The 25,544-nt window shown below is 50.4% G+C and overlaps 1 protein-coding gene across 1 annotated transcript in view; it reads right to left on the bottom strand.

Annotated features, from left to right (window-relative positions):
- ttc16 (tetratricopeptide repeat domain 16) overlaps window positions 1–14,559 on the bottom strand; it is a 177,205-nt gene extending 162,646 nt beyond the window's left edge. Inside the window, exons 1-3 of the mRNA XM_085965166.1 lie at window positions 14,205–14,559; window positions 11,411–11,528; window positions 5,626–5,768 (exon numbers count right to left, since the gene is read on the bottom strand). Of these exons, the coding sequence (XP_085821292.1) occupies window positions 5,626–5,768; window positions 11,411–11,527 (260 nt within the window). The 5' untranslated portion in view covers window position 11,528; window positions 14,205–14,559. The remainder of the gene's footprint in view (window positions 1–5,625; window positions 5,769–11,410; window positions 11,529–14,204) is intronic.
- Window positions 14,560–25,544: the final 10,985 nt, after the last annotated feature.

Below are 25,544 nucleotides of genomic sequence, written 5' to 3'. Positions count from 1 at the left end.
ACATTGGAGGACATCCTCCATTGTGTTGTGTGGCACTACCACCATGCTACATGGGATAGATTCAGAACAAATCTAGCAGCTCAAAACTGGGCATCCATGAGGCGCTGTGGGCCATCAGCAGCAGCATTGTTTCCACCACAATCTGTAACCTCATGGCCCGGCATTTCCCTCACTCTACCATTACCATCAAGCCAGGGAACCAACCCTGGTTCAAGAAGGAGTGGCGAAGAGCATGCCAGGAGCAGCACCAGGCATACCTAAAAATGAGGTGCCAACCTGAGGAAGCTGCAACACAGGACTACAAGTATGCTAAAAAGCAGAAGCAGCATGCTATAGACAGGGCTAAGCGATCCCACAAGCAACAGATCAGATCAAAGCTCTGCAGTCCTGCTAATCCCGTCATGAATGGTGGTGGACCACTAAACAACTAATGAGAGGAGGCTCCATGAACATCCCCAACCTCAATGATGGTGGAGCCCAGCACGTGTGTGTAAAAGACAAGGCTGAAGCGTTTGCAACCATCTTCAGCCAGAAGTGCTGAGTGGATGATCCACATCAGCCTCCTCCCGAGGTCCCCACCATCACAGAAGCCAGTCTTCGGCCAATTCGAATCACTCCACATGATAAAGAAACAGGTGAGCGCACTGGATACAGCAAAGGCTATGGGCCCGGACAACATCCTGGCCATCATGCTGCAGACTTGTGTTCCAGAACTAGCCACACCGCCATCCAAGCTGTTCCAGTACAGCTACAACACTGGCATCTATCCGACAATGTGGAAAACTGCCCAGATATGCCCAGTCCACAAAAAGCAGGACAAATCCAATCCGGACAGTTACCGTCCCATCAGTCTTAGCTCAATCAGCAAAGTGATGGAAGGCGTCATCGACAGTGCTATCAAGCGGCATTTACTAACCAATAACCTGCTCACTGATGTCCAGTTTGGGTTCCGCCAAGACCACTCTGCTCCTGACCTCATTACAGCCTTGGTCCAAACATGGCCAAAAGAGCTGAATTCCAGAGGTGAGGCGAGAGTGACATCAAGGCAGCATTTGAAAGTGTGGCATGAAGGAGCCCTAGTAAAACTGAAGTCAATGGGAATCGGGGGGGAAACACTCCACTGGCTGGAGTCATACCGAGCACAAAGAAAGATGGTTATGTTGATTGACGGTCAATCATCACAGCCCCAGGACATCGCCGCAGGAGTTCCTCAGGGCAGTGTCCTAGGCCCAACCATCTTCAGCTGCTTCATCAATGACCTTCCCTCCAACATAAGGTCAGAAATGGGGATGTTCGCTGATGACTGCAGTGTTCAGTGCCATTCATAACTCCTCAGATAATGAAGCAGTCCATGCCCGCATGCAACAAGACCTGGACGATGTTCAGGCTTGGGCTGATAAGTGGCAGGTAACATTTGTTCCACAGAAGTGCCAGGCATTGACTCTCTCCAACAAGTGAGTCTAACCACTGCCCCATGACATTCAATGGCATTACCATTGCTGAATCCCCCACATCAACATCCTGGGGGTCACCATTGACCAGAAACTTAACTGGACCAGTCACAAATACTGTGCCAACAAGAGTGGGTCAGAGGCTAGGTATTTGGTGGAGAGTGTCTCACCTCCCGACTCCCAAAGCCTTTCTACCATCTACAAGGTACAAGTAAGGAGTGTGATGGAATAATCTCCGCTTGCCTGGATGAGTGCAGCTCCAACAACACTCAAAGCTCGACAAAGCAGCCCGCTTGATTGGCACCCCATCCACCACCTTAAACATTCACTCCCTCCACCACCAGCATACCGTGGCTGTAGTGTGTACCATCTACAAGATGCACTGCAGCAACTCGCCAAGGCTTCTTCGGCAGCACCTCCCAAACCCACGACTTCTCCTGCCTAGAAGGACAAGGTCAGCAGGTGCATGGGAACACCACCACCTCCAACTCACACCATCCCAACTTAGAATTATATTGCTGATCCTTCATCATTGCTGGATCAAAATCCTGGAACTCCCTACCTAACAGCACAGTGGGAGAACCTTCACCACATGGACTGCAGTGGTTCAAGGCAGCAGCTCACCACCACCTTCTAAAGGACAATTAGGGATGGGCAACTTATCGAATGCCTTTTGAAAATCCAAATATACTACATCCACTGGTTCCCCTTCATCTACCCTGCTAGTTACATCCTCAAAAAAAGTCAAACATGATTCCCTTTGATAACATGATTAGGCAGAGTTAACATGGTTTCATGATTTTCTAAGTGCCCTGATACCACTTCCTTAACTATGGATTCCAGCATTTTCCCAATGACTGTTGTCAGGCTAACTGGCCTGTAGTTCCGTTTTTTCTCTCCCTCCTTTCTTGAATAGTGGGGTTACATTTGCGACCTTCCAATCCGCTGGGACCTCTCCAGAATCTAGGGAATTTTGGAAGATCAAAACCAATGCATCCATTATCTCTTCAGCCACCTCTTGTAGAACCCTAGGATGTAGGCCGTCAGGTCCTGGGGATTTGTCAGCTTTTAGTCTCATTTTTTTCCTCTAGTACTTTTTCTCTACATATTAATTACGTTAAGTTCCTCACCCTCATTAGACCCTTGGTTCCCCACCATTTCTGCTATGCTTTGTGTCTTCTACTGTGAAGACAGATACAAAGGGGGAAAAGTTCCGTTTGTTTGCGCCTTAAGAGGGTGCTAACAGGGCGCAAAGCAACTAGCGCCCATGCGCGGCGATGTTTGCGCCGCTCACAAAATTAACCAGACATTTTGCGACGGTGCTAAACACTACCGCCACAATCTCCTGCGCTGGCAGATTGTGACGTCAGTCAAGTGTGCAACGCCCCGGACCGGACATTGAGTGGCGCCCCCTGCCACTAGCAACAACAGGTTGAGGGAAGCGTTTTGCAGTCAGGAAGGGATGGGGGAAGCGCTGTTTAAAGGTGACCGCTTCCTGCCTTTTTCTGTTGGTGACATTTTTGCACCATGCATTCTGAGACAGACAGACAGAGACGTGTGAAGGAGTTTTGGGTACTGAGCAGCACTTTGCAGGTTCATTTTGATTTGCCCTTCCTTGTATTGATTTAGAAGAGACTGTGGGGGCTGCACTGCTTTCCCTGGGTCTCTTCATTGTTCTTTCCAGCAGATTTAATGTACAGGTCTCTTCAGGCAGAGATTCAAGGCTGCAATGAGCAGGATGTGGATGGAGAGCAAGATGAACCCTCCCCTTTAAGAACTGGCCGGTGCCAGTGTGTCTGTGTTCCATTGCTGACTGACATCACATGAGCTCCACCAGTACTGAGGTAGCGCCTCGCTCCTCGGCCTTTGTGCCTTAAGACAGGTGTGAAGTGCCTGATTTTGTGCTCCAATCACCTCCAGGGGCGATAGAAGCCAAGTTTGCAGTCGGAGGCAATAATTAGCACCAGGCGCTAATCTTTACACCCGGCCAATAATCACACTCCAAACGGGGCAATACTGAATTTCACCACCCCCCACCCAACCAAAAAAATTTTAGCTTTTCTGCCATTTCCTTATTCCCCATAATTTCTCCTGTCTCAGCCTCCAAGGTAACAACATTTACCTTTGCTACTTTCCCCCCCCCCCTTTTCACATACTTGTAGAAACTCTTACAATCTGCTTTTATATTTCTTGCTAGTTTTCTCAGTCTATTTTTTCCCTTTTTTTTTTTAAATCAATTTTTTGGTCAACCTTTGCTGGTTTCTGAAACTCTCCCAATCCTCAGGCTTACTATTATTCTTTGCAACATTATAAGCTTCTTTCAATCTAATGCTATCCTTAACTTCTTTAGTTAGCCATGGTTGGATCACTTTTCCTGTGGAGCTTTTGTTTCTCAATGGAATGTATTTTTGTTGAGAATTATGAAATATTTCTTTAATGCTCGCCACTGCTTATCTACTGCCATACTTGTGCAATCTATTTTCCAATCTACCTTAGCCAACTTGCCCCTCATACCTGTGTAATTGGCTTTATTTAAGTTTAAGACTCTAGTTTCAGACTTGGGCAAGTCACTCAAAATTAATGTAAAATTCTATCACTCTGCTCCAGAAGATCCTTTACTATGAGATTGCTAATTAACCCTGTCTCATTACACAATACAAGATCTAAAATAGCCTGTTCCCCGACATATTGTTCTAGGAAACTGTCCCAAATGCATTCCATGAACTCATCCTCCAGACTACCTTTGCCACTTTTGCCAATTTGATTTGTCTAGTCTCTGAAGATTACAATCCCCCAAGATTATTGCATTACCTTCGTTGCAAGCTCCTACTAGTTCTTGACTAATATTCTGTCCAACGGTATAGCTACTGTTAGGGGGCCTATATACTACTCCTACCAGTGTTTTCTGCCCCTTGTTATTCCTCATCTCCACCCATACCAATTCTACTTCCTGATCTTCTGAGCAGAGGTCCTTTCTCACTACTGTCCTTGTCATCCTTTATTATCAGGGCTACTCCCCCCCCCCCCCTCCCTTCTGCCTGTCTTGTCGAAACGTCAAGTACCCTGGAACATGTCCCCTGAAAGGCATCTTAAAGTACTTTACACAGCAAGAAAAACAATTAACACCAATCAGACAGGAAAAGGGGAGAATAGGAAAGTTGGGAGATGGAACGATGTGGTTTAGAAAAGGGTTTTGAGGTGGTGAATATTAAAAGTAGGAAGGGAGATCGCCACTCTGGGTAATTGGGGGGGGGGGGGGAAGTCAGGTAGCAGAGCACAGTCGCTGAGAGAAGGAACAGCCAGATGCAAAGGAGAAAGCTGCAGGAATTGGGTGGGAGAGAGCAGCAGAGGAGTGGGACTAATTGGAGAGCTCTTTCAAAGAGCCAGCACAGGCACAATGGGCCAAATGGCCTCCTTCTGTGCCGTATCATTCTAGGATTCGAAGGAACGGATTTGGAGGAAGGGAAAAAACAGTAGTTCCCAGACAGTGGGAGGCAGGCAGGTTGGAGGGAAAACACACAAAACATTTACATGTATACACTTGTGAAAGTAATAATAATTTTGGAATCAGAATAGATTAATTGCACTCAGTGCCACTTAAGGAAAAATATTCTATATACACTACATCTGCATACGTGCAGGTCACATGGCTTTGTTGGGTCTTGAAAGTGATTAAAATATTGCATTCTGGTACTCTAAGGCACCACGACAGAGTAATAGGAATGTGTTCATTATAACCATACCCTTTAAAGTGACCTCATTATATGGGTGACCCTTCCAGGATGAGGCATTGAGTAAAGGAAAGGGAATAATCAGTGGGCAAGTCACCCCAGGCTGCCCTTTTATACTATTTGGGCTCAGCTGAATGGGGGCGTGGGTGGTGACCAGAGCTGCCCACTGGCAGGAGATGGATGGATGGGGTGGGAGAACTAGTGGGAATAAAAACTGTTTTTTGTCCCACATTTCAAACAAATTGTCATATTTCCGACGATTAGTTATACCAAACATTAAGCTGCCTTTTCTCTTTACATGTGCTGACCGACTTGCTGTCTATGTCCAGCATTTTTTCTCTATTCCAGATTTCCAGCATTTGCATCATATTTATTGAGCAGATGCACCCATTTTGTGTCAGTCTGTAATAAAATAAACACTCCCTACACATTTATGTTTCTACCTTTGCTTCAGACAGTGTCTTTCTTGTGTTTTGATGCCTCCTCCACAAGTCCGGGTGCATCCCGTCCATTTGGCCCATTCACCCCACCAATAGGCTGTATTATCTAGTCCTTCTTCTAAACTATTGGACGTCTGAGTCACTTGCTAGGAGAAAGGAGAGAGAGAAATTATACTTATTTTGAAATAATGAGTTTTCTTTTAGTGCTCATCTTGATGAGCACCCTATTGACCAGTGTTTGAAGCTTCAGATCACTGGCTAAATGCCTTACATTCCCTCAGGCAGTATGGTGATAGAATGCAGTGGAGCACCATTATACAGTGCCACAAAGAGATAGTATGAAGGTTTGCAAGTCCTCCTTATCAGATTGGAGCCCAGGCCCTTCTCCACAGGGAGCAAGGGAAGCCTAAGGGGACAGTCACCCCAGACAACCATTTCACCTGACAGTAACCAATTAGTAAGTAGGTCTTCTGCTCCTCCTGTGGGTCAGGGAAAGTGTGAAGCACAGTTGGACTATCAGAAGCAGAAATAAGGGGAGAACTTGTTTTTTTTTTTAAAAACCACAAAACACTTAACACATGCCAGGCGACCAAGCAAGCTTCTCCTTCAGCAATGGTGTGCTTTCAGCTATGGCCTGATAAATGCACCTAGTCTTCAAAGCGACAATCAGAAAAACAAGGCAGTGTATCAAAGTAAATGATCAGTAGTTTTTACCCAAGAAACCCTCTTCTAAAGCCCATTTCCCATTCAGAAACCCACGCAATACTCAAACAGCAAACCCTAGCTTTCAAAATCCTCTTAAAATTTATTGCACTAGTTCATAAACAACTCAAAGCAGACAAGTTATTTTTCTCGGATTGGTTGGTGTTCTACGACAATGTGCCGAGTCCTTCCCACATTCAGCGTTACCACAAACTAAGAAAGCTGACTTTCCAATCTAGAAGTAAGCCCTGGTCATTTGTTCGGCAGGTGCTCTGGGTCACTTGGCCGAGAGCTTTATTACATAGCAACAGTACTTTTTAAAGCAAAGCGGTTTTTCGGATTTTTGTTGGAGGAATGCCACTTGCACCAATCAGAAAACAAGATCCTGGCCAGGAAACTCCCCGCCTTTTACACAGGAACCATTCCTCCGTCAAAACTGCTTTCATCACTTCATTTTCAAAGGCCACCCTTAGACCCTGCCCCCTTCACGTACCTCCTCACAGCTAATCTCCTTCTCCCCTCTAAAATCAGGAACCCATTGTTGCTACAGAGCTCTGCTCACTTCTCACGATTCCCTTCAGTCTGGCTTCTGCCCCACACCCAGAACTAGTCAAAGCCAACAACAATTGCACAGTCCTCTCTTGTCTTGCTCAGTGTTCAAAACAATTGGCCGTGCCATCCTCTTTCACCTCCACTCTTCCATGGCCCACCTCTGTGGGACTACCCACTAGTTGCACACATACCTGGTTCAATGTAGCCAGCACATGAGGAAATAGCTGGGGTGCTGGTCTAAGTTGGACAGCTCTTTCAAAGAGCTGGCACAGGCAAGACAGGCCAAATGGCCTCCTTTGTGCTGTAAGATTCTGTGATTTCTAGCAATGGCTTTCTCCTCTGCAGGGTCACGTCAGGAGTACCATACCAAGATCTTGAACAAATCACTGCCACCCAGCTCAAATCATTTCTATCCCTGGCTCCCTCTTTACATATTGCCACCATCAGTAGGCATGGAGTCAGCTTCTACTACTTCATCTTCATCACCCTTGATTCCACAAACACCACCATGTTATCAGATTGTTTGTTCAACATTAAACTGGACGAACCAGAACTTTCTCCAACTAAACATTGGCAAAGCGAACACCATCCTATTTGACTCCAAAACTGTTTTAGTCCCTAACTTCCCCCCCCCAACTCAGTCAGGCCGAGCCACCTGATGTTCATTCGGAGAGGAGCTTCAAATCCCAACTCATCCATTGCCAGTATCATGTCACACACTAAATCCCACTCACCCATCTTTCCTAAGCTCCACTGGCTCACTGTCCCCCCAGTGTATTGAATTTTAAAATCCTCATATACACAAGCCTCTCCATGGCTTTGCTTCATCCTAACTCTGCAAACCTCCCCCAGCCCTACATCCCAGCTCGTGCTCTATGGTCTTGTGACGCTGGCTTCCTGTGCATACCATCCCTCCGCCACTACCACTGGTAACAGCCTTTAGGCATCTTTAACCCTATGGGGTTCCATCCCAAAACCCCTCTACTTTGCTACTTCTTTTCAACCATACTTTCCTAATTCTTCTACTGCTCAGCATCCCTTTCTCCATGAAGAGCTTTGGAACATTAAAGACACTATATAAACAAAAAGACAGATGCAAATATCACGACAAACTTTCAGTACAGCATGCTCCTAAAACTTGTTTATAACATTTGGGGCCTTATTAATGTTTAATTGGAGTCATTTCAATTTTACAACTACCGATAGAATTTGGCTGCAGTTTTAGGGGGCTGTCACAAATGTTCACACTTACAATGATGTCCTATTTGCTCAAATTAACCGCAATGCATTAGTGGTAATTTTCCAAAACTCCCTGGATTCAGGAAAGGTCCCAGCAGATTGGAAAACTGCTAATGTAACACCCTTATTTAAAAAAGGGAAGTAGACAAAAAGGCTGGAAACTATAGACCAGTTAGCCAAACATCTGTGGTTGGTAAAATGTTGGAGTCCATTATTAAGGAAGCAGTAACAGGACATTTGGATAAGCATAATTTAATCAGACAGAGTCAGCATGGTTTTATGAAGGGGAAGTCATGTTTGACAAATTTGCTCGAATTCTTTGAGGATGTAGCAAACAGGGTGGAAAAAGGGGAACCAGTGGATGTGGTGTATTTGGACTTCCAAAAAGGCATTTGACAAGGTGCCACACAAAAGATTACTGCACAAGATAAAAAAAAAAAATCACAGGATTGGGGGTAATATACTGGCATGGGTGGAAGATTGGCTAGCTAACAGAAAACAGAGTTGGGATAAATGGTTCATTCTCGGGTTGGCAATCAGTGACTAGTGGTGTTCCGCAGGGGTCAGTGCTGGGACCCCAACTCTACAATCTATATTAACGATTTGGAGGAGGGGACCAAGTGCAACGTATCCAAGTTTGCCGACAATACAAAGATGGGAGGGAAAGCAGTGAGTGAGGAGGACATAAAAAACCTGCAAAAGGACATACAGGCTAAGTGAGTGGGCAGAAATTTGGCAGATGGAATATAATGTTGGAAAGTGTGAGGTTATGCACTTTGGCAGAAAAAAATCAAAGAGCAAGTTATTATCTAAATGGAAAGAAACTGCAAAGTGCTACAGTTCAAAGGGATCTGGGGGTCCTGGTGCATGAAACATAGAAGGTTAGTATGCAGGTACAGGAGGTGATCAGGAAGGCCAATGGAATCTTGGCTTTTATTGCAAGGGGGATGGAGTATAAAAGCAGGGAAGTCTTGCTGCAGTTATACAGGGTACTGGAATACTGCATACAGTTTTGGTTTCCATATTTAAGAAAAGATATACTTGCTCTCGAGGCAGTTCAGAGAAGGTTCACTCGGTTGATTCCGGAGATGAGGGGGTTGACTCATGAGGAAAGGTTGAGTAGGTTGGGCCTCTACTCATTGGAATTCAGAAGAATGAGGGGCGATCTTATCGAAACATAAGATTGTGAGGGGGCTTGATCGGGTGGATGCGGGGAGGATGTTTCCACTGATGGGAAAGACTAGAACTAGGGTATAATCTTAGAATAAGGGGCTGCCCTTTCAAAACTGAAATGAGGAGAAACTTCTTTACTCAGGGTAATAAATCTATGGAATTTGCTACCTCAGCTGTGGAAGCTGCGACATTAAATAAATTTAAAACGGAGATAGACAGTTTCCTAGCTGATAAGGGAATTAGGGGTTATGGGGAGCGGGCAGGGAAGTGGACGTGAGTCTAGGTTCGGATCAGCCATGATCCTATTGAATGGCGGAGCAGGCCTGAGGGGCCGTATGGCCTACTACTGCTCCTACTTCTTATGTTCTCATGTAAAGGGCACAGCAGCAGCCAGAAACTTCAGAGATTATCTCCAAGTGAGCACAATAGATCAGTGTAGTAACTAAATCCACTCAAGTGCAGGTTCTTTTCCCAGTGCACTGCTCAGGCTCTCCTCCTGGCCAGGCTTCTCCAATATCCTGCCTGGTGGGTCTTTCAGATCCTCCTGCTCAATGAACTGCTCAGTTGTTTTGTTCCATTCATTTTCAGCCTAAAGCAGGGACTCTGACTGCAGCTGCTCAGCGACACAGTCACTGAGCGACCCTCGAGATACCAGGTAAAATATGTCCATAAATATATCGTTGTAGAACACGGTTATTGTGGTCTTACAGGGACACACCATTTTGATGTAGTTTCTCTAAAGTCTCTCCAGTGAGGTTAACGAGGGGGGGGTCAGCAGTGTCCTGGAATAGCTCCATTCAGGCAGAGTGTATTTCCACACTCAAGTAGTTCTGGATCAGCTTGCAGGCTAGTCTGAAATTCCAGACCATTCAAATGAATTGTTCCATTCCAGGACAAGACAGCCCCTCTCCATCATTAACTTTATTGGAGCAGATAAGGGAAAGACATAAAATGTATCTCCACAAAACCAGTGTAAACCTTATTCTATAATTGCTAAGCTACATTTTCGTGGGTCTATTTTTTCCCCCCAAGCAGACGAGACAAATATTTTGAACAGAAAATATTCCCCCTGGACTTTCCTAGTTAAATATTAATGGCGAAGGAAAGTTATTCCTGCATTATGCTAAATTTTATAAATATATAAAATCACAGGGCAGGAAGATTACTTGTCAAGACTATGGTGTCTGGGTTGCTTTTAATTAACTTGTAAAAATTGTTTACTAGTAGTCTGCACAGACCAACAAAAATATCAGTCTGCCCTGCCCTACAGGGCACAGCTGGGTTTAGGCAATTTGCCCAGGGTGGATGCAAACACATTTCAACTCCAGCAGACATCTAAATAGTTATCTCTTTATAACTGTAGACAAACCCTGAACAAATGTTTGGTTTCAGAAAACATTCCGTCCCATAGCCGAGATGTTATTTAAGGCATAACATGCAAAACCAGAATTAGTAAAAGCCTGAAATAGTAATCTGCAGTAACCTACACAAGCAGAAAGCTGGACTAATTTGGCAGGTAAGATGTAATATTCTGTGCCCAAGCAGATGTGTGCTAAGTAACTGGCACATTCACAGTGCACCACTTAGTCTCATAACTTTCATGAGGTAAGGGTCACACAATGGTGCTACACAACCAGGCATCACCCACTGAAAAGATGTATTTTTCCATCCCCATTTTACTTATTGTAATAACTTAAGTTGACAACTTCTCCCCCATAATACTTGACAAGTGGATTCCAAATGCTAGCAATGCTGTCTGAGGGAGGTACTTCCCACAGGGATGGGGGGGGGGGGGGGGGGGGGAAATTAATATAAAACACTGGACAAGAAAAAACAGCTATTCCACAGCAACTGTAATAAAACAATCACTTTTTTTTTTTTTATAAATGACCAGCAAATTCCAGTATGACAGATCAGCCAAGGTACAGCCTGCTGGTGGCAAGCAACACCCAAGTTGTTACTACAGCGGTTTGCTACTCAGGTGACAGGCGTGATGTCAGTCACATTAAGCGTTTTCATCCAAAAAAATTACAAGATGATCTAAAAAGGAAAAGAATGACTTAAACCATAAAAGTATACAATGTAAAAGTATAAGACTGGGAAACATAAACTTGATACTCACCTGTAACGCTAGAGCAGCAACACTTTCAATAAATAATGCAACAGCAATCAGACAGTGCATGGAGACAGCTGCATCCCAACCAAAAGTACTTTTGGACTTCCATTTAATGAAATTCATACTGGAAGCAAACAAGGAGATTCTCATTGATAATTATTTAAAGCTTAATGATTTGCTAACAAGGTGACGGAACATAGCAGCTATTACACAATCAAGTAAATTTGCATGTTGATCAGAATTTTAAAAATCAGCAAGGAACAGCTCAAGGGCTGTATGACAACACCATAGTTTCACTCCTCCTGTAGGAGCAGAAGCACAAGCACCTAGTAATTCACCGACAGAAATGGAAACTTGCTGCATGGGGAATCTTGGGCCACAAGGCTGCAGTCCACTGCTCGAAGGTGCAGTGTATTCCAACACTAGCTCACTATACCAGCTACAAAGTACTATTTTATGTTGTGTTAAAGTGGTTGGTACCACTAGGATTGCATCATTGTGTTAGTTGCAGAAATACTTGCAAGTACCGCAGATGGCACTGACTGAAGATGGATCAAGAGCTTTCAAAAATAAGCTAACATCAGAATTATAACTTTTATTGTTGAATTGTGTTCTCTCTGGATTGTCACAACCTATTGTCGGGTAATAGAAATAAATTGATTGGCTTTTTTTTTCCCCCAAACAGATCAATGGATATTGCTCACAGCAAATCAGTTTTACCACCTCATCATAGTACACACGATCACTGCAAGAATGCCACTGGCTGTTTAGAAAAGTGTCATTTAGATTTTTATTAATCAGATGTTATACCTGAAATAACACCATGACAGTCGTCAATAGTCTCTGATAGTACTGCACCATCCCTGATGCATACTGAAGCATTATTGCAATAAATGTTACTGTACAAATGCATTAATTCAATAGTTTTTACTGCACTGCCCTTGAACAGATGCATCAATCCAGTAGATTTTAGTGCACTATTCCGTACTGATAGATCAATCCTATAGACTTTGCTACACTGCCCTGTATTACCAAATCAGTCCAACAAATTTCACTGCAATGCCTGTATACTGACGTATCAACTGATTAGATTTTACAGCATTGTCTGTGTATTGATACATTAATGAACTTGCGACTATTCACCTTGGGAGGTCAGGTAAGCAAGGTCTCACTGGGATTGTGATGACTCCAACAGAACATGCCTAATGATGGACCAAGTTGATTCTCTGTCACAACATCTAAGCCAGGCAGGTCTGCAGTACTCCAGGATACTGCTAATGATTGACCTGTCAACTCACCTCATTAATGGATCTAGAATGGGGGTGGGGTGGGTAGGTCAGAGGACCTCCTCGTGGGTCTGCTCCTGGACTTGGCCAAGGTGGCCATCAACAGGTCCAGGCTGGACACGGCTGATGGGGTTGTTCATTCCAGACTGCCTGCCTCTCTTCAGTGGCTATGTCAGTGCCTGGGTGTCCGCTGGTATGCTGGAGTCCTTGCACAACCGGTGGGCAACAGAGGGATTGGAGTGCATAGTCGAGACCAGGAATAACATTTAATTTGAGAAGTTTCCTTTAGTTTTATTTCTAAATTTGGATTTTATTGTTCATGCCCCTTTACTTTTGTTAATTTGATTGGAGTGTAGATCTGTCACTAGGGGCTAGGTTTATTCCCACTTGGTTTCAGATATCCCTGAAAATCAATGCCCTATGGGTAGGATAGCCTGAGTGGACAAGCAGCATGGAGCTAACTAGTGTTCTGTGCTGGTAAACTGCATGGTTTTAGCTACTTCAATTCCAGCAATATCCTTGCACACACTTGTGGCTCCCAGACTGTGAGTCCCTAACCCTTGGCTTATGCTAGCTTGTGCCCAAGCTAATTGAAACTGGAGTATGTGCCACACAGACAGCGTGCATTTTACACTGGGCAAGTAGGATCTCTACTGGTGTAAATTTCTCAGCAGTTTGCTTTGGATACACTTCAGCATGGTAACAAGTTTCCATACATATCAGACACCAAGCAAACCATAAAGAAATACTGAGGTACCAATCCAGTATATTTTACTGCACCATCCTTGTGCTGATGTATTAATGAAAGAGTAACTTGCATAGCTCCATACTGATGCATATTCCAACTGATTTTATTGCAATGTGTATGTATGTATGTATCAATCCAATAAATGTTATTGTACTGCCCGTACCGATTAATCTAATGTATTTTGCTATAAAATCCCATAGATTTTACTGCGCTCTCTGCACTAATGGATTAGTCCAATAAATCTTTAAAAAAATTACTGTTTCGTGTAGAGTTTCGACTTGTTGGCACTCAGAGCCTTAATGGCAGGTGGCTAAACGCTGCACGACCACCTGGTATTGATTAAATTTAGACATTCTAGGAATAAAGTCAAGAATGAAAACACGTTTCACAAGCTAAATTGAACACTGCCGTCCAAAAACATAAGGAATAGATGTGTCTAGTTCCGCAACTAATGGAGAAATGGCCTCTCCATAAAAACCATTAACACTTGGAGGCGTCCAGAACACTTAAAACGGATTAAATGGAACTGCAAGATTGGGAGTCGGAGTCTCGGGACTGTTCTGCCGTTTCCTAAACTTGTAATCTGCCTTTTGCCTTGCCTGCACAAATACTTAAACATCTTTAGAGAAACCCTGACATTCTTCACACCCCAACACGCTTGGCGAACTTTGCGCAGTTTAAACTTAGACTGAGAAAGGAGAAAGCGGAGAGTTCATCATTCACAGGCAGGTCACATTCACCAGCAGCCACTCACTGCAACGCTTACCTTCTCTGGGGAGGCGGGCTGATGTCCGAATTAATGATGACAACTCAAACCCCGCGCTGCCGGTGTCCGCTCCCCGCGCTCGCTGCGCCGGTCCGGGTGCCGAGTCCGAAGCGCCGGCAGCCGTCCCGCCTCAACAGGAGATGGCGGGTGAGGTGAGCCCGGTGAGGCGAGGTGAGCGGAGATCAGAGGCAGTGCGGCGATCCGGGTGAGGTACGAAGAGCCCGCTCCCTCACTCACGGTTCTCCAGCTCCTCTTGCTGACTCTGACTATCTCACACACTCTCTCTCTCTGTGTTCTCCAGCCCCTCTTGTTCACACTCACTCTCTTCTCCAGCCCCTCTTGTTGACGCTCACACTCTCTCTGTTCTCCAGCCGCGCTTTGCCGCTTTTTATAGCCGCCGCCGCCGCGTTCACACCCGCCCCGCCCCCTGCCGCACTGCGCCTGCGCCTCGCTCGCCGCGTCCTCACTGCGCATGCGCCGCAAGCACCTGACTGCCATCGGCGCCTGCGCACTGCCTCGCGCAACACCTGACCGCCACGCGGCCGCGCTTCAAAAACCAACCGCCAAAGATACTCGCCCCGGCCGACAGGGGGCAAATCTCTGATCATCTGTCTCTGGCCCTCTGTCTCTGATGCTCTGTCTCTGGCCCTCTGTCTCTGATCATCTGTCTCTGGCCCTCTGTCTCTGATCCTCTGTCAACGGCCCTCTGTCTCTGCTCCTCTGTCACTGGCCCTCTGTCTTTGATCCTCTGTCTCTGATCCCCTGTCACTGGCCCTCTGTCTCTGGTCCTCTGTCTCTGATCCTCTGTCTCTGCCCCACTGTCTCTGGCCCGCTGTCTCTGGCCCTCTGTCTTTGGCCCTCATCCTCTGTCTCTTTCCCTCTATCTCTGATCCTCTGTCTTTGATCCTCTGTCTCTGGGCCTCTGTCTCTGGCCCTCTGTCTCTGGCCCTCTGTCTCTGATCCTCTGTTTCTGCTCCTCTGTCTTTGATCCTCTGTCCCTGGCCTTCTGTCTCTGGCCCTCTGCCTCTGGCCCTCTGTCTCTGGCCCTGTGTCTCTGATCCTCTGGCCCTGTGTCTCTGGCCCTGTGTCTCTGGCCCTGTGTCTCTGATCCTCTGCCTCTGGCCCTGTGTCTCTGATCCTCTGTCTCTGACCCTCTGTCTCTGGCCCTGTGTCTCTGATCCTCTGTCTCTGACCCTCTGTCTCTGGCCCTGTGTCTCTGATCCTCTGTCTCTGACCCTCTGTCCCTGGCCCTCTGTCTCTGGTCCTCTGTCTCTGGCCCTCTGTCTCTGATCCTCTGTCTCTGGCCCTCTGTCTCTGATCCTCTGTCTCTGGCCCTGTGTCTCTGACCCTCTGTTTCTGATCCTCTGTCTCTGGCCCTCTGTCTCTGATCCTCTGTTTCTGGCCCTCTGTCTCTGGCCCTCTGTCTCTGATCCTCTGTCTCTGGCCCTCTGTCTCTGATCCTCTGTCTCTGATCCTCTGTCTCTGGCCCTCTGTCTCTGATCCTCTGTCTCTGATACTCTGTCTCTGGCCCTCTGTCTCTGATCCTCTGTCTCTGATTCTCTGTCTCTGGCCCTCTGTCTCTGATCCTCTGTCTCTGGCCCTCTGTCTCTGGCCCTCTGTCTCTGGCCCTCTGGCCCTGATCCTCTGTCTCTGGCCCTCTGTCTCTGATCATCTGTCTCTGGCCCTCTGTCTCTGATCCTCTGTCTCTGGCCCTCTGTCTCTGATCATCTGTCTCTGGCCCTCTGTCTCTGATCCTCTGTCTCTGATCCTCTGTCTCTGGCCCTCTGTCTCTGATCCTCTGTCTCTGATTCTCTGTCTCTGGCCCTCTGTCTCTGATCCTCTGTCTCTGGCCCTCTGTCTCTGGCCCTCTGTCTCTGATCCTCTGTCTCTGGCCCTCTGTCTCTGATCATCTGTCTCTGGCCCTCTGTCTCTGATCCTCTGTCTCTGGCCCTCTGTCTCTGATCATCTGTCTCTGGCCCTGTGTCTCTGATCCTCTGTCTCTGACCCTCTGTCTCTGGCCCTCTGTCACTGGCCCTCTGTCACAGGCCCTCTGTCTCTAATCCTCTGTCTCTGGCCCTGTGTCCCTGATTCTCTGGCTCTGGCCCTCTGGCTCTGGCCCTCTGTCTCTGACCCTCTGGCCCTCTGTCACTGGCCCTATGTTGCTGGCCCTCTGTCTCTGGCCATCTGCCTCTGATCCTCTGTCTCTGATCCTCTGTCACTGGCCCTCTGTCTCTGATCCTCTGTCACTGGCCCTCTGTCTCTGATCCTCTGTCTCTGATCCCCTGTCACTGGCCCTCTGTCTCTGATCATCTGTCTCTGGTCCTCTGTCTCTGATCCTCTGTCTCTGGCCCGCTGTCTCTGGCCCGCTGTCTCTGGCCCTCTGTCTCTCATCCTCTGTCACTGGCCCTCTGTGTCTGGCCCTCTGTCTCTGGCCCTCTGTCTCTGGCCCTCTGCCTCTGATCCTCTGTCAACGGCCCTCTGTCTCTGCTCCTCTGTCACTGGCCCTCTGTCTTTGATCCTCTGTCTCTGATCCCCTGTCACTGGCCCTCTGTCTCTGGTCCTCTGTCTCTGATCCTCTGTCTCTGCCCCACTGTCTCTGGCCCGCTGTCTCTGGCCCTCTGTCTTTGGCCCTCATCCTCTGTCTCTTTCCCTCTATCTCTGATCCTCTGTCTTTGATCCTCTGTCTCTGGGCCTCTGTCTCTGATCCGCTGTCTCTGGCCCTCTGTCTCTGGCCCTCTGTCTCTGATCCTCTGTTTCTGCTCCTCTGTCTTTGATCCTCTGTCTCTGGCCTTCTGTCTCTGGCCCTCTGCCTCTGGCCCTCTGTCTCTGGCCCTGTGTCTCTGATCCTCTGCCTCTGGCCCTGTGTCTCTGGCCCTGTGTCTCTGGCCCTGTGTCTCTGATCCTCTGCCTCTGGCCCTGTGTCTCTGATCCTCTGTCTCTGACCCTCTGTCTCTGGCCCTGTGTCTCTGATCCTCTGTCTCTGACCTTCTGTCTCTGGCCCTGTGTCTCTGATCCTCTGTCTCTGACCCTCTGTCCCTGGCCCTCTGTCTCTGGTCCTCTGTCTCTGGCCCTCTGTCTCTGATCCTCTGTCTCTGGCCCTCTGTCTCTGATCCTCTGTCTCTGACCCTCTGTTTCTGATCCTCTGTCTCTGGCCCTCTGTCTCTGATTCTCTGTTTCTGGCCCTCTGTCTCTGGCCCTCTGTCTCTGATCCTCTGTCTCTGGCCCTCTGTCTCTGATCCTCTGTCTCTGATCCTCTGTCTCTGGCCCTCTGTCTCTGATCCTCTGTCTCTGATCCTCTGTCTCTGGCCCTCTGTCTCTGATCCTCTGTCTCTGATTCTCTGTCTCTGGCCCTCTGTCTCTGATCCTCTGTCTCTGGCCCTCTGTCTCTGGCCCTCTGTCTCTGGCCCTCTGTCTCTGATCCTCTGTCTCTGGCCCTCTGTCTCTGATCATCTGTCTTTGGCCCTCTGTCTCTGATCCTCTGTCTCTGGCCCTCTGTCTCTGATCATCTGTCTCTGGCCCTCTGTCTCTGATCCTCTGTCTCTGGCGCTCTGCCACTGGCCCTCTGTCTCTAATCCTGTCTCTAATCCTCTGTCTCTAATCCTCTGTCTCTGTCCCTCTGTTTCTGGCCCTGTGTCTCTGATCCTCTGTCTCTGACCCTCTGTCTCTGATCCTCTGTCTCTGACCCTCTGTCTCTGGCCCTCTGTCTCTAATCCTGTCTCTAATCCTCTGTCTCTAATCCTCTGTCTCTGTCCCTCTGTTTCTGGCCCTGTGTCTCTGATCCTCTGTCTCTGACCCTCTGTCTCTGATCCTCTGTCTCTGACCCTCTGTCTCTGATCCTCTGTCTCTGGCCCTATGTCACTGGCCCTCTGCCCCTGGCCCTGTGTCTCTGGCCCTCTGTCTCTGGCCCTGTGTCTCTGATCCTCTGTCTCTGACCCGCTGTCCCTGGCCCTCTGTCTCTGGCCCTCTATCTCTGGCCCTCTGTCTCTGATCCTCTGTCTCTGGCCCTCTGTCTCTGACCCTCTGGCCCTCTGTCACTGGCTCTCTGTCTCTGGCCCTCTGTCGCTGGCCCTCTGTCTCTGGCCATCTGCCTCTGATCCTCTGTCTCTGATCCTCTGTCACTGGCCCTCTGTCTCTGATCCTCTGTCTCTGGTCCTCTGTCTCTGATCCTCTGTCTCTGGCCCACTGTCTCTCATCCTCTGTCACTGGCCCTCTGTGTCTGGCCCTCTGTCTCTGGCCCTCTGTCTCTGGCCCTCTGCCTCTGATCCTCTGTTCCTCTGTCACTGGCCCTCTGTCTCTGCTCCTCTGTCACTGGTCCTCTGTCTCTGGCCCTCTGTCTTTGGCCCTCATCCTCTGTCTCTGTCCCTCTATCTCTGATCCTCTGTCTTTGATCCTCTGTCTCTGGGCTCTGTCTCTGATCCTCTGTCTCTGGCCCTCTGTCTCTGGCCCTCTGTCTCTGATCCTCTGTTTCTGATCCTCTGTCTTTGATCCTCTGTCTCTGGCCCTCTGTCTCTGGCCCTCTGTCTCTGTCCCTCTGTCTCTGACCCTCTGTCACTGGCCCTCAGTCTCTGGTCCTCTGTCATTCATCCTCTGTCTCTGACCCGCTGTCCCTGGCCCTCTGTCTCTGGCCCTCTATCTCTGGCCCTCTGTCTCTGATCCTCTGTCTCTGGCCCTCTGTCTCTGACCCTCTGGCCCTCTGTCACTGGCTCTCTGTCTCTGGCCCTCTGTCGCTGGCCCTCTGTCTCTGGCCATCTGCCTCTGATCCTCTGTCTCTGATCCTCTGTCACTGGCCCTCTGTCTCTGATCCTCTGTCTCTGGTCCTCTGTCTCTGATCCTCTGTCTCTGGCCCACTGTCTCTGGCCCACTCTCTCTGGCCCTCTGTCTCTCATCCTCTGTCACTGGCCCTCTGTGTCTGGCCCTCTGTCTCTGGCCCTCTGTCTCTGGCCCTCTGCCTCTGATCCTCTGTCAACGGCCCTCTGTCTCTGCTCCTCTGTCACTGGCCCTCTGTCTTTGATCCTCTGTCTCTGATCCCCTGTCACTGGCCCTCTGTCTCTGGTCCTCTGTCTCTGATCCTCTGTCTCTGCCCCACTGTCTCTGGCCCGCTGTCTCTGGCCCTCTGTCTTTGGCCCTCATCCTCTGTCTCTTTCCCTCTATCTCTGATCCTCTGTCTTTGATCCTCTGTCTCTGGGCCTCTGTCTCTGATCCTCTGTCTCTGGCCCTCTGTCTCTGGCCCTCTGTCTCTGATCCTCTGTTTCTGCTCCTCTGTCTTTGATCCTCTGTCTCTGGCCTTCTGTCTCTGGCCCTCTGCCTCTGGCCCTCTGTCTCTGGCCCTGTGTCTCTGATCCTCTGCCTCTGGCCCTGTGTCTCTGGCCCTGTGTCTCTGGCCCTGTGTCTCTGATCCTCTGCCTCTGGCCCTGTGTCTCTGATCCTCTGTCTCTGACCCTCTGTCTCTGGCCCTGTGTCTCTGATCCTCTGTCTCTGACCTTCTGTCTCTGGCCCTGTGTCTCTGATCCTCTGTCTCTGACCCTCTGTCCCTGGCCCTCTGTCTCTGGTCCTCTGTCTCTGGCCCTCTGTCTCTGATCCTCTGTCTCTGGCCCTCTGTCTCTGATCCTCTGTCTCTGACCCTCTGTTTCTGATCCTCTGTCTCTGGCCCTCTGTCTCTGATTCTCTGTTTCTGGCCCTCTGTCTCTGGCCCTCTGTCTCTGATCCTCTGTCTCTGGCCCTCTGTCTCTGATCCTCTGTCTCTGATCCTCTGTCTCTGGCCCTCTGTCTCTGATCCTCTGTCTCTGATCCTCTGTCTCTGGCCCTCTGTCTCTGATCCTCTGTCTCTGATTCTCTGTCTCTGGCCCTCTGTCTCTGATCCTCTGTCTCTGGCCCTCTGTCTCTGGCCCTCTGTCTCTGGCCCTCTGTCTCTGATCCTCTGTCTCTGGCCCTCTGTCTCTGATCATCTGTCTTTGGCCCTCTGTCTCTGATCCTCTGTCTCTGGCCCTCTGTCTCTGATCATCTGTCTCTGGCCCTCTGTCTCTGATCCTCTGTCTCTGGCGCTCTGCCACTGGCCCTCTGTCTCTAATCCTGTCTCTAATCCTCTGTCTCTAATCCTCTGTCTCTGTCCCTCTGTTTCTGGCCCTGTGTCTCTGATCCTCTGTCTCTGACCCTCTGTCTCTGATCCTCTGTCTCTGACCCTCTGTCTCTGGCCCTCTGTCTCTAATCCTGTCTCTAATCCTCTGTCTCTAATCCTCTGTCTCTGTCCCTCTGTTTCTGGCCCTGTGTCTCTGATCCTCTGTCTCTGACCCTCTGTCTCTGATCCTCTGTCTCTGACCCTCTGTCTCTGATCCTCTGTCTCTGGCCCTATGTCACTGGCCCTCTGCCCCTGGCCCTGTGTCTCTGGCCCTCTGTCTCTGGCCCTGTGTCTCTGATCCTCTGTCTCTGACCCGCTGTCCCTGGCCCTCTGTCTCTGGCCCTCTATCTCTGGCCCTCTGTCTCTGATCCTCTGTCTCTGGCCCTCTGTCTCTGACCCTCTGGCCCTCTGTCACTGGCTCTCTGTCTCTGGCCCTCTGTCGCTGGCCCTCTGTCTCTGGCCATCTGCCTCTGATCCTCTGTCTCTGATCCTCTGTCACTGGCCCTCTGTCTCTGATCCTCTGTCTCTGGTCCTCTGTCTCTGATCCTCTGTCTCTGGCCCACTGTCTCTCATCCTCTGTCACTGGCCCTCTGTGTCTGGCCCTCTGTCTCTGGCCCTCTGTCTCTGGCCCTCTGCCTCTGATCCTCTGTTCCTCTGTCACTGGCCCTCTGTCTCTGCTCCTCTGTCACTGGTCCTCTGTCTCTGGCCCTCTGTCTTTGGCCCTCATCCTCTGTCTCTGTCCCTCTATCTCTGATCCTCTGTCTTTGATCCTCTGTCTCTGGGCTCTGTCTCTGATCCTCTGTCTCTGGCCCTCTGTCTCTGGCCCTCTGTCTCTGATCCTCTGTTTCTGATCCTCTGTCTTTGATCCTCTGTCTCTGGCCCTCTGTCTCTGGCCCTCTGTCTCTGTCCCTCTGTCTCTGACCCTCTGTCACTGGCCCTCAGTCTCTGGTCCTCTGTCATTCATCCTCTGTCTCTGACCCGCTGTCCCTGGCCCTCTGTCTCTGGCCCTCTATCTCTGGCCCTCTGTCTCTGATCCTCTGTCTCTGGCCCTCTGTCTCTGACCCTCTGGCCCTCTGTCACTGGCTCTCTGTCTCTGGCCCTCTGTCGCTGGCCCTCTGTCTCTGGCCATCTGCCTCTGATCCTCTGTCTCTGATCCTCTGTCACTGGCCCTCTGTCTCTGATCCTCTGTCTCTGGTCCTCTGTCTCTGATCCTCTGTCTCTGGCCCACTGTCTCTGGCCCACTCTCTCTGGCCCTCTGTCTCTCATCCTCTGTCACTGGCCCTCTGTGTCTGGCCCTCTGTCTCTGGCCCTCTGTCTCTGGCCCTCTGCCTCTGATCCTCTGTTCCTCTGTCACTGGCCCTCTGTCTCTGCTCCTCTGTCACTGGTCCTCTGTCTCTGGCCCTCTGTCTTTGGCCCTCATCCTCTGTCTCTGTCCCTCTATCTCTGATCCTCTGTCTTTGATCCTCTGTCTCTGGGCTCTGTCTCTGATCCTCTGTCTCTGGCCCTCTGTCTCTGGCCCTCTGTCTCTGATCCTCTGTTTCTGATCCTCTGTCTTTGATCCTCTGTCTCTGGCCCTCTGTCTCTGGCCCTCTGTCTCTGTCCCTCTGTCTCTGACCCTCTGTCACTGGCCCTCAGTCTCTGGTCCTCTGTCATTCATCCTCTGTCTCTGACCCGCTGTCCCTGGCCCTCTGTCTCTGGCCCTCTATCTCTGGCCCTCTGTCTCTGATCCTCTGTCTCTGGCCCTCTGTCTCTGACCCTCTGGCCCTCTGTCACTGGCTCTCTGTCTCTGGCCCTCTGTCGCTGGCCCTCTGTCTCTGGCCATCTGCCTCTGATCCTCTGTCTCTGATCCTCTGTCACTGGCCCTCTGTCTCTGATACTCTGTCTCTGGTCCTCTGTCTCTGATCCTCTGTCTCTGGCCCACTGTCTCTGGCCCACTCTCTCTGGCCCTCTGTCTCTCATCCTCTGTCACTGGCCCTCTGTGTCTGGCCCTCTGTCTCTGGCCCTCTGCCTCTGATCCTCTGTCATTCATCCTCTGTCTCTGATACTCTGTCACTGGCCCTCTGTCACTGGCCCTCTGTCACTGGCCCTCTGTCTCTGGCCCTCTGTATCTGGCCCTGTGTCTCTGATCCTCTCTCTCTGATCCTCGCTCTCTCTGATCCTCTTTCTCTGATACTCTGTCTCTGGCCCTCTGTCTCTGGCCCTCTGCCTCTGGCCCTCTGCCTCTGGCCCTGTGTCTCTGGCCCTGTGTCTCTGATCCTCTGCCTCTGGCCCTGTGTCTCTGATCCTCTGTCTCTGACCCTCTGTCTCTGGCCCTGTGTCTCTGATCCTCTGTCTCTGACCCTCTGTCACTGGCCCTGTGTCTCTGATCCTCTGTCTTTGACCCTCTGTCTCTGGCCCTCTGTCACTGGCCCTCTGTCGCAGGCTCTCTGTCTCTAATCCTCTGTCTCTGGCCCTGTGTCACTGATTCTCTGGCTCTGGCCCTCTGGCTCTGGCCCTCTGTCTCTGACCCTCTGGCCCTCTGTCACTGGCCCTCTGTTGCTGGCCCTCTGTCTCTGGCCATCTGCCTCTGATCCTCTGTCTCTGATCCTCTGTCACTGGCCCTCTGTCTCTGATCCTCTGTCACTGGCCCTCTGTCTCTGATCCTCTGTCTCTGATCCCCTGTCACTGGCCCTCTGTCTCTGATCATCTGTCTCTGGTCCTCTGTCTGATCCTCTGTCTCTGGCCCACTGTCTCTGGCCCGCTGTCTCTGGCCCTCTGTCTCTCATCCTCTGTCACTGGCCCTCTGTGTCTGGCCCTCTGTCTCTGGCCCTCTGTCTCTGGCCCTCTGCCTCTGATCTTCTGTCACCGGCCCTCTGTCTCTGCTCCTCTGTCACTGGCCCTCTGTCTTTGATCCTCTGTCTCTGATCCCCTGTCACTGGCCCTCTGTCTCTGGTCCTCTGTCTCTGATCCTCTGCCTCTGCCCCACTGTCTCTGGCCCGCTGTCTCTGGTCCGCTGTCTCTGGCCCGCTGTCTCTGGCCCTCTGTCTCTCATCCTCTGTCACTGTCCCTGTGTCTCTGGCCCTCTGTCTCTGACCCTCTGTCACTGGCCCTCTGTCTCTGGCCCTCTGTCTTTGGCCCTCATCCTCTGTCTCTTTCCCTCTATCTCTGATCCTCTGTCTTTGATCCTCTGTCTCTGGGCCTCTGTCTCTGATCCTCTGTCTCTGGCCCTCTGTCTCTGGCCCTCTGTCTCTGATCCTCTGTTTCTGCTCCTCTGTCTTTGATCCTCTGTCCCTGGCCTTCTGTCTCTGGCACTCTGCCTCTGGCCCTCTGCCTCTGGCCCTCTGTCTCTGGCCCTGTGTCCCTGATTCTCTGGCTCTGGCCCTCTGTCTCTGACCCTCTGGCCCTCTGTCACTGGCCCTATGTTGCTGGCCCTCTGTCTCTGGCCATCTGCCTCTGATCCTCTGTCTCTGATCCTCTGTCACTGGCCCTCTGTCTCTGATCCTCTGTCACTGGCCCTCTGTCTCTGATCCTCTGTCTCTGATCCCCTGTCACTGGCCCTCTGTCTCTGATCATCTGTCTCTGGTCCTCTGTCTCTGATCCTCTGTCTCTGGCCCGCTGTCTCTGGCCCGCTGTCTCTGGCCCTCTGTCTCTCATCCTCTGTCACTGGCCCTCTGTGTCTGGCCCTCTGTCTCTGGCCCTCTGTCTCTGGCCCTCTGCCTCTGATCCTCTGTCAACGGCCCTCTGTCTCTGATCCTCTGTCTCTGGCCCTCTGTCTCTGATCCTCTGTCTCTGATCCTCTGTCTCTGGCCCTGTGTCTCTGACCCTCTGTTTCTGATCCTCTGTCTCTGGCCCTCTGTCTCTGATCCTCTGTTTCTGGCCCTCTGTCTCTGGCCCTCTGTCTCTGATCCTCTGTCTCTGGCCCTCTGTCTCTGATCCTCTGTCTCTGATCCTCTGTCTCTGGCCCTCTGTCTCTGATCCTCTGTCTCTGATCCTCTGTCTCTGGCCCTCTGTCTCTGTTCCTCTGTCTCTGATTCTCTGTCTCTGGCCCTCTGTCTCTTATCCTCTGTCTTTGGCCCTCTGTCTCTGGCCCTCTGTCTCTGGCCCTCTGTCTCTGATCCTCTGTCTCTGGCCCTCTGTCTCTGATCATCTGTCTCTGGCCCTCTGTCTCTGATCCTCTGTCTCTGGCCCTCTGTCTCTGATCATCTGTCTCTGGCCCTCTGTCTCTGATCCTCTGTCTCTGGCCCTCTGTCTCTGGCCCTCTGTCTCTAATCCTGTCTCTAATCCTCTGTCTCTAATCCTCTGTCTCTGTCCCTCTGTTTCTGGCCCTGTGTCTCTGATCCTCTGTCTCTGACCCTCTGTCTCTGATCCTCTGTCTCTGACCCTCTGTCTCTGATCCTCTGTCTCTGGCCCTATGTCACTGGCCCTCTGCCCCTGGCCCTGTGTCTCTGGCCCTCTGTCTCTGGCCCTGTGTCTCTGATCCTCTGTCTCTGACCCGCTGTCCCTGGCCCTCTGTCTCTGGCCCTCTATCTCTGGCCCTCTGTCTCTGATCCTCTGTCTCTGGCCCTCTGTCTCTGATCCTCTGTCTCTGATCCTCTGTCACTGGCCCTCTGTCTCTGATCCTCTGTCTCTGGTCCTCTGTCTCTGATCCTCTGTCTCTGGCCCACTGTCTCTGGCCCACTCTCTCTGGCCCTCTGTCTCTCATCCTCTGTCACTGGCCCTCTGTGTCTGGCCCTCTGTCTCTGGCCCTCTGTCTCAGGCCCTCTGCCTCTGATCCTCTGTTCCTCTGTCACTGGCCCTCTGTCTCTGCTCCTCTGTCACTGGTCCTCTGTCTCTGGCCCTCTGTCTTTGGCCCTCATCCTCTGTCTCTGTCCCTCTATCTCTGATCCTCTGTCTTTGATCCTCTGTCTCTGGGCTCTGTCTCTGATCCTCTGTCTCTGGCCCTCTGTCTCTGGCCCTCTGTCTCTGATCCTCTGTTTCTGATCCTCTGTCTTTGATCCTCTGTCTCTGGCCCTCTGTCTCTGGCCCTCTGTCTCTGTCCCTCTGTCTCTGACCCTCTGTCACTGGCCCTCAGTCTCTGGTCCTCTGTCATTCATCCTCTGTCTCTGACCCGCTGTCCCTGGCCCTCTGTCTCTGGCCCTCTATCTCTGGCCCTCTGTCTCTGATCCTCTGTCTCTGGCCCTCTGTCTCTGACCCTCTGGCCCTCTGTCACTGGCTCTCTGTCTCTGGCCCTCTGTCGCTGGCCCTCT

Source organism: Somniosus microcephalus, chromosome 23 (assembly GCF_052327205.1).
Source record: "Somniosus microcephalus isolate GS21.2 chromosome 23, FLI_Smic_1.0, whole genome shotgun sequence".
NCBI lineage: Eukaryota > Metazoa > Chordata > Chondrichthyes > Squaliformes > Somniosidae > Somniosus > Somniosus microcephalus.
The sequence above is the reverse complement of the archived record's forward strand: the minus strand, read 5'-3'. Positions and strand labels throughout refer to the sequence as shown.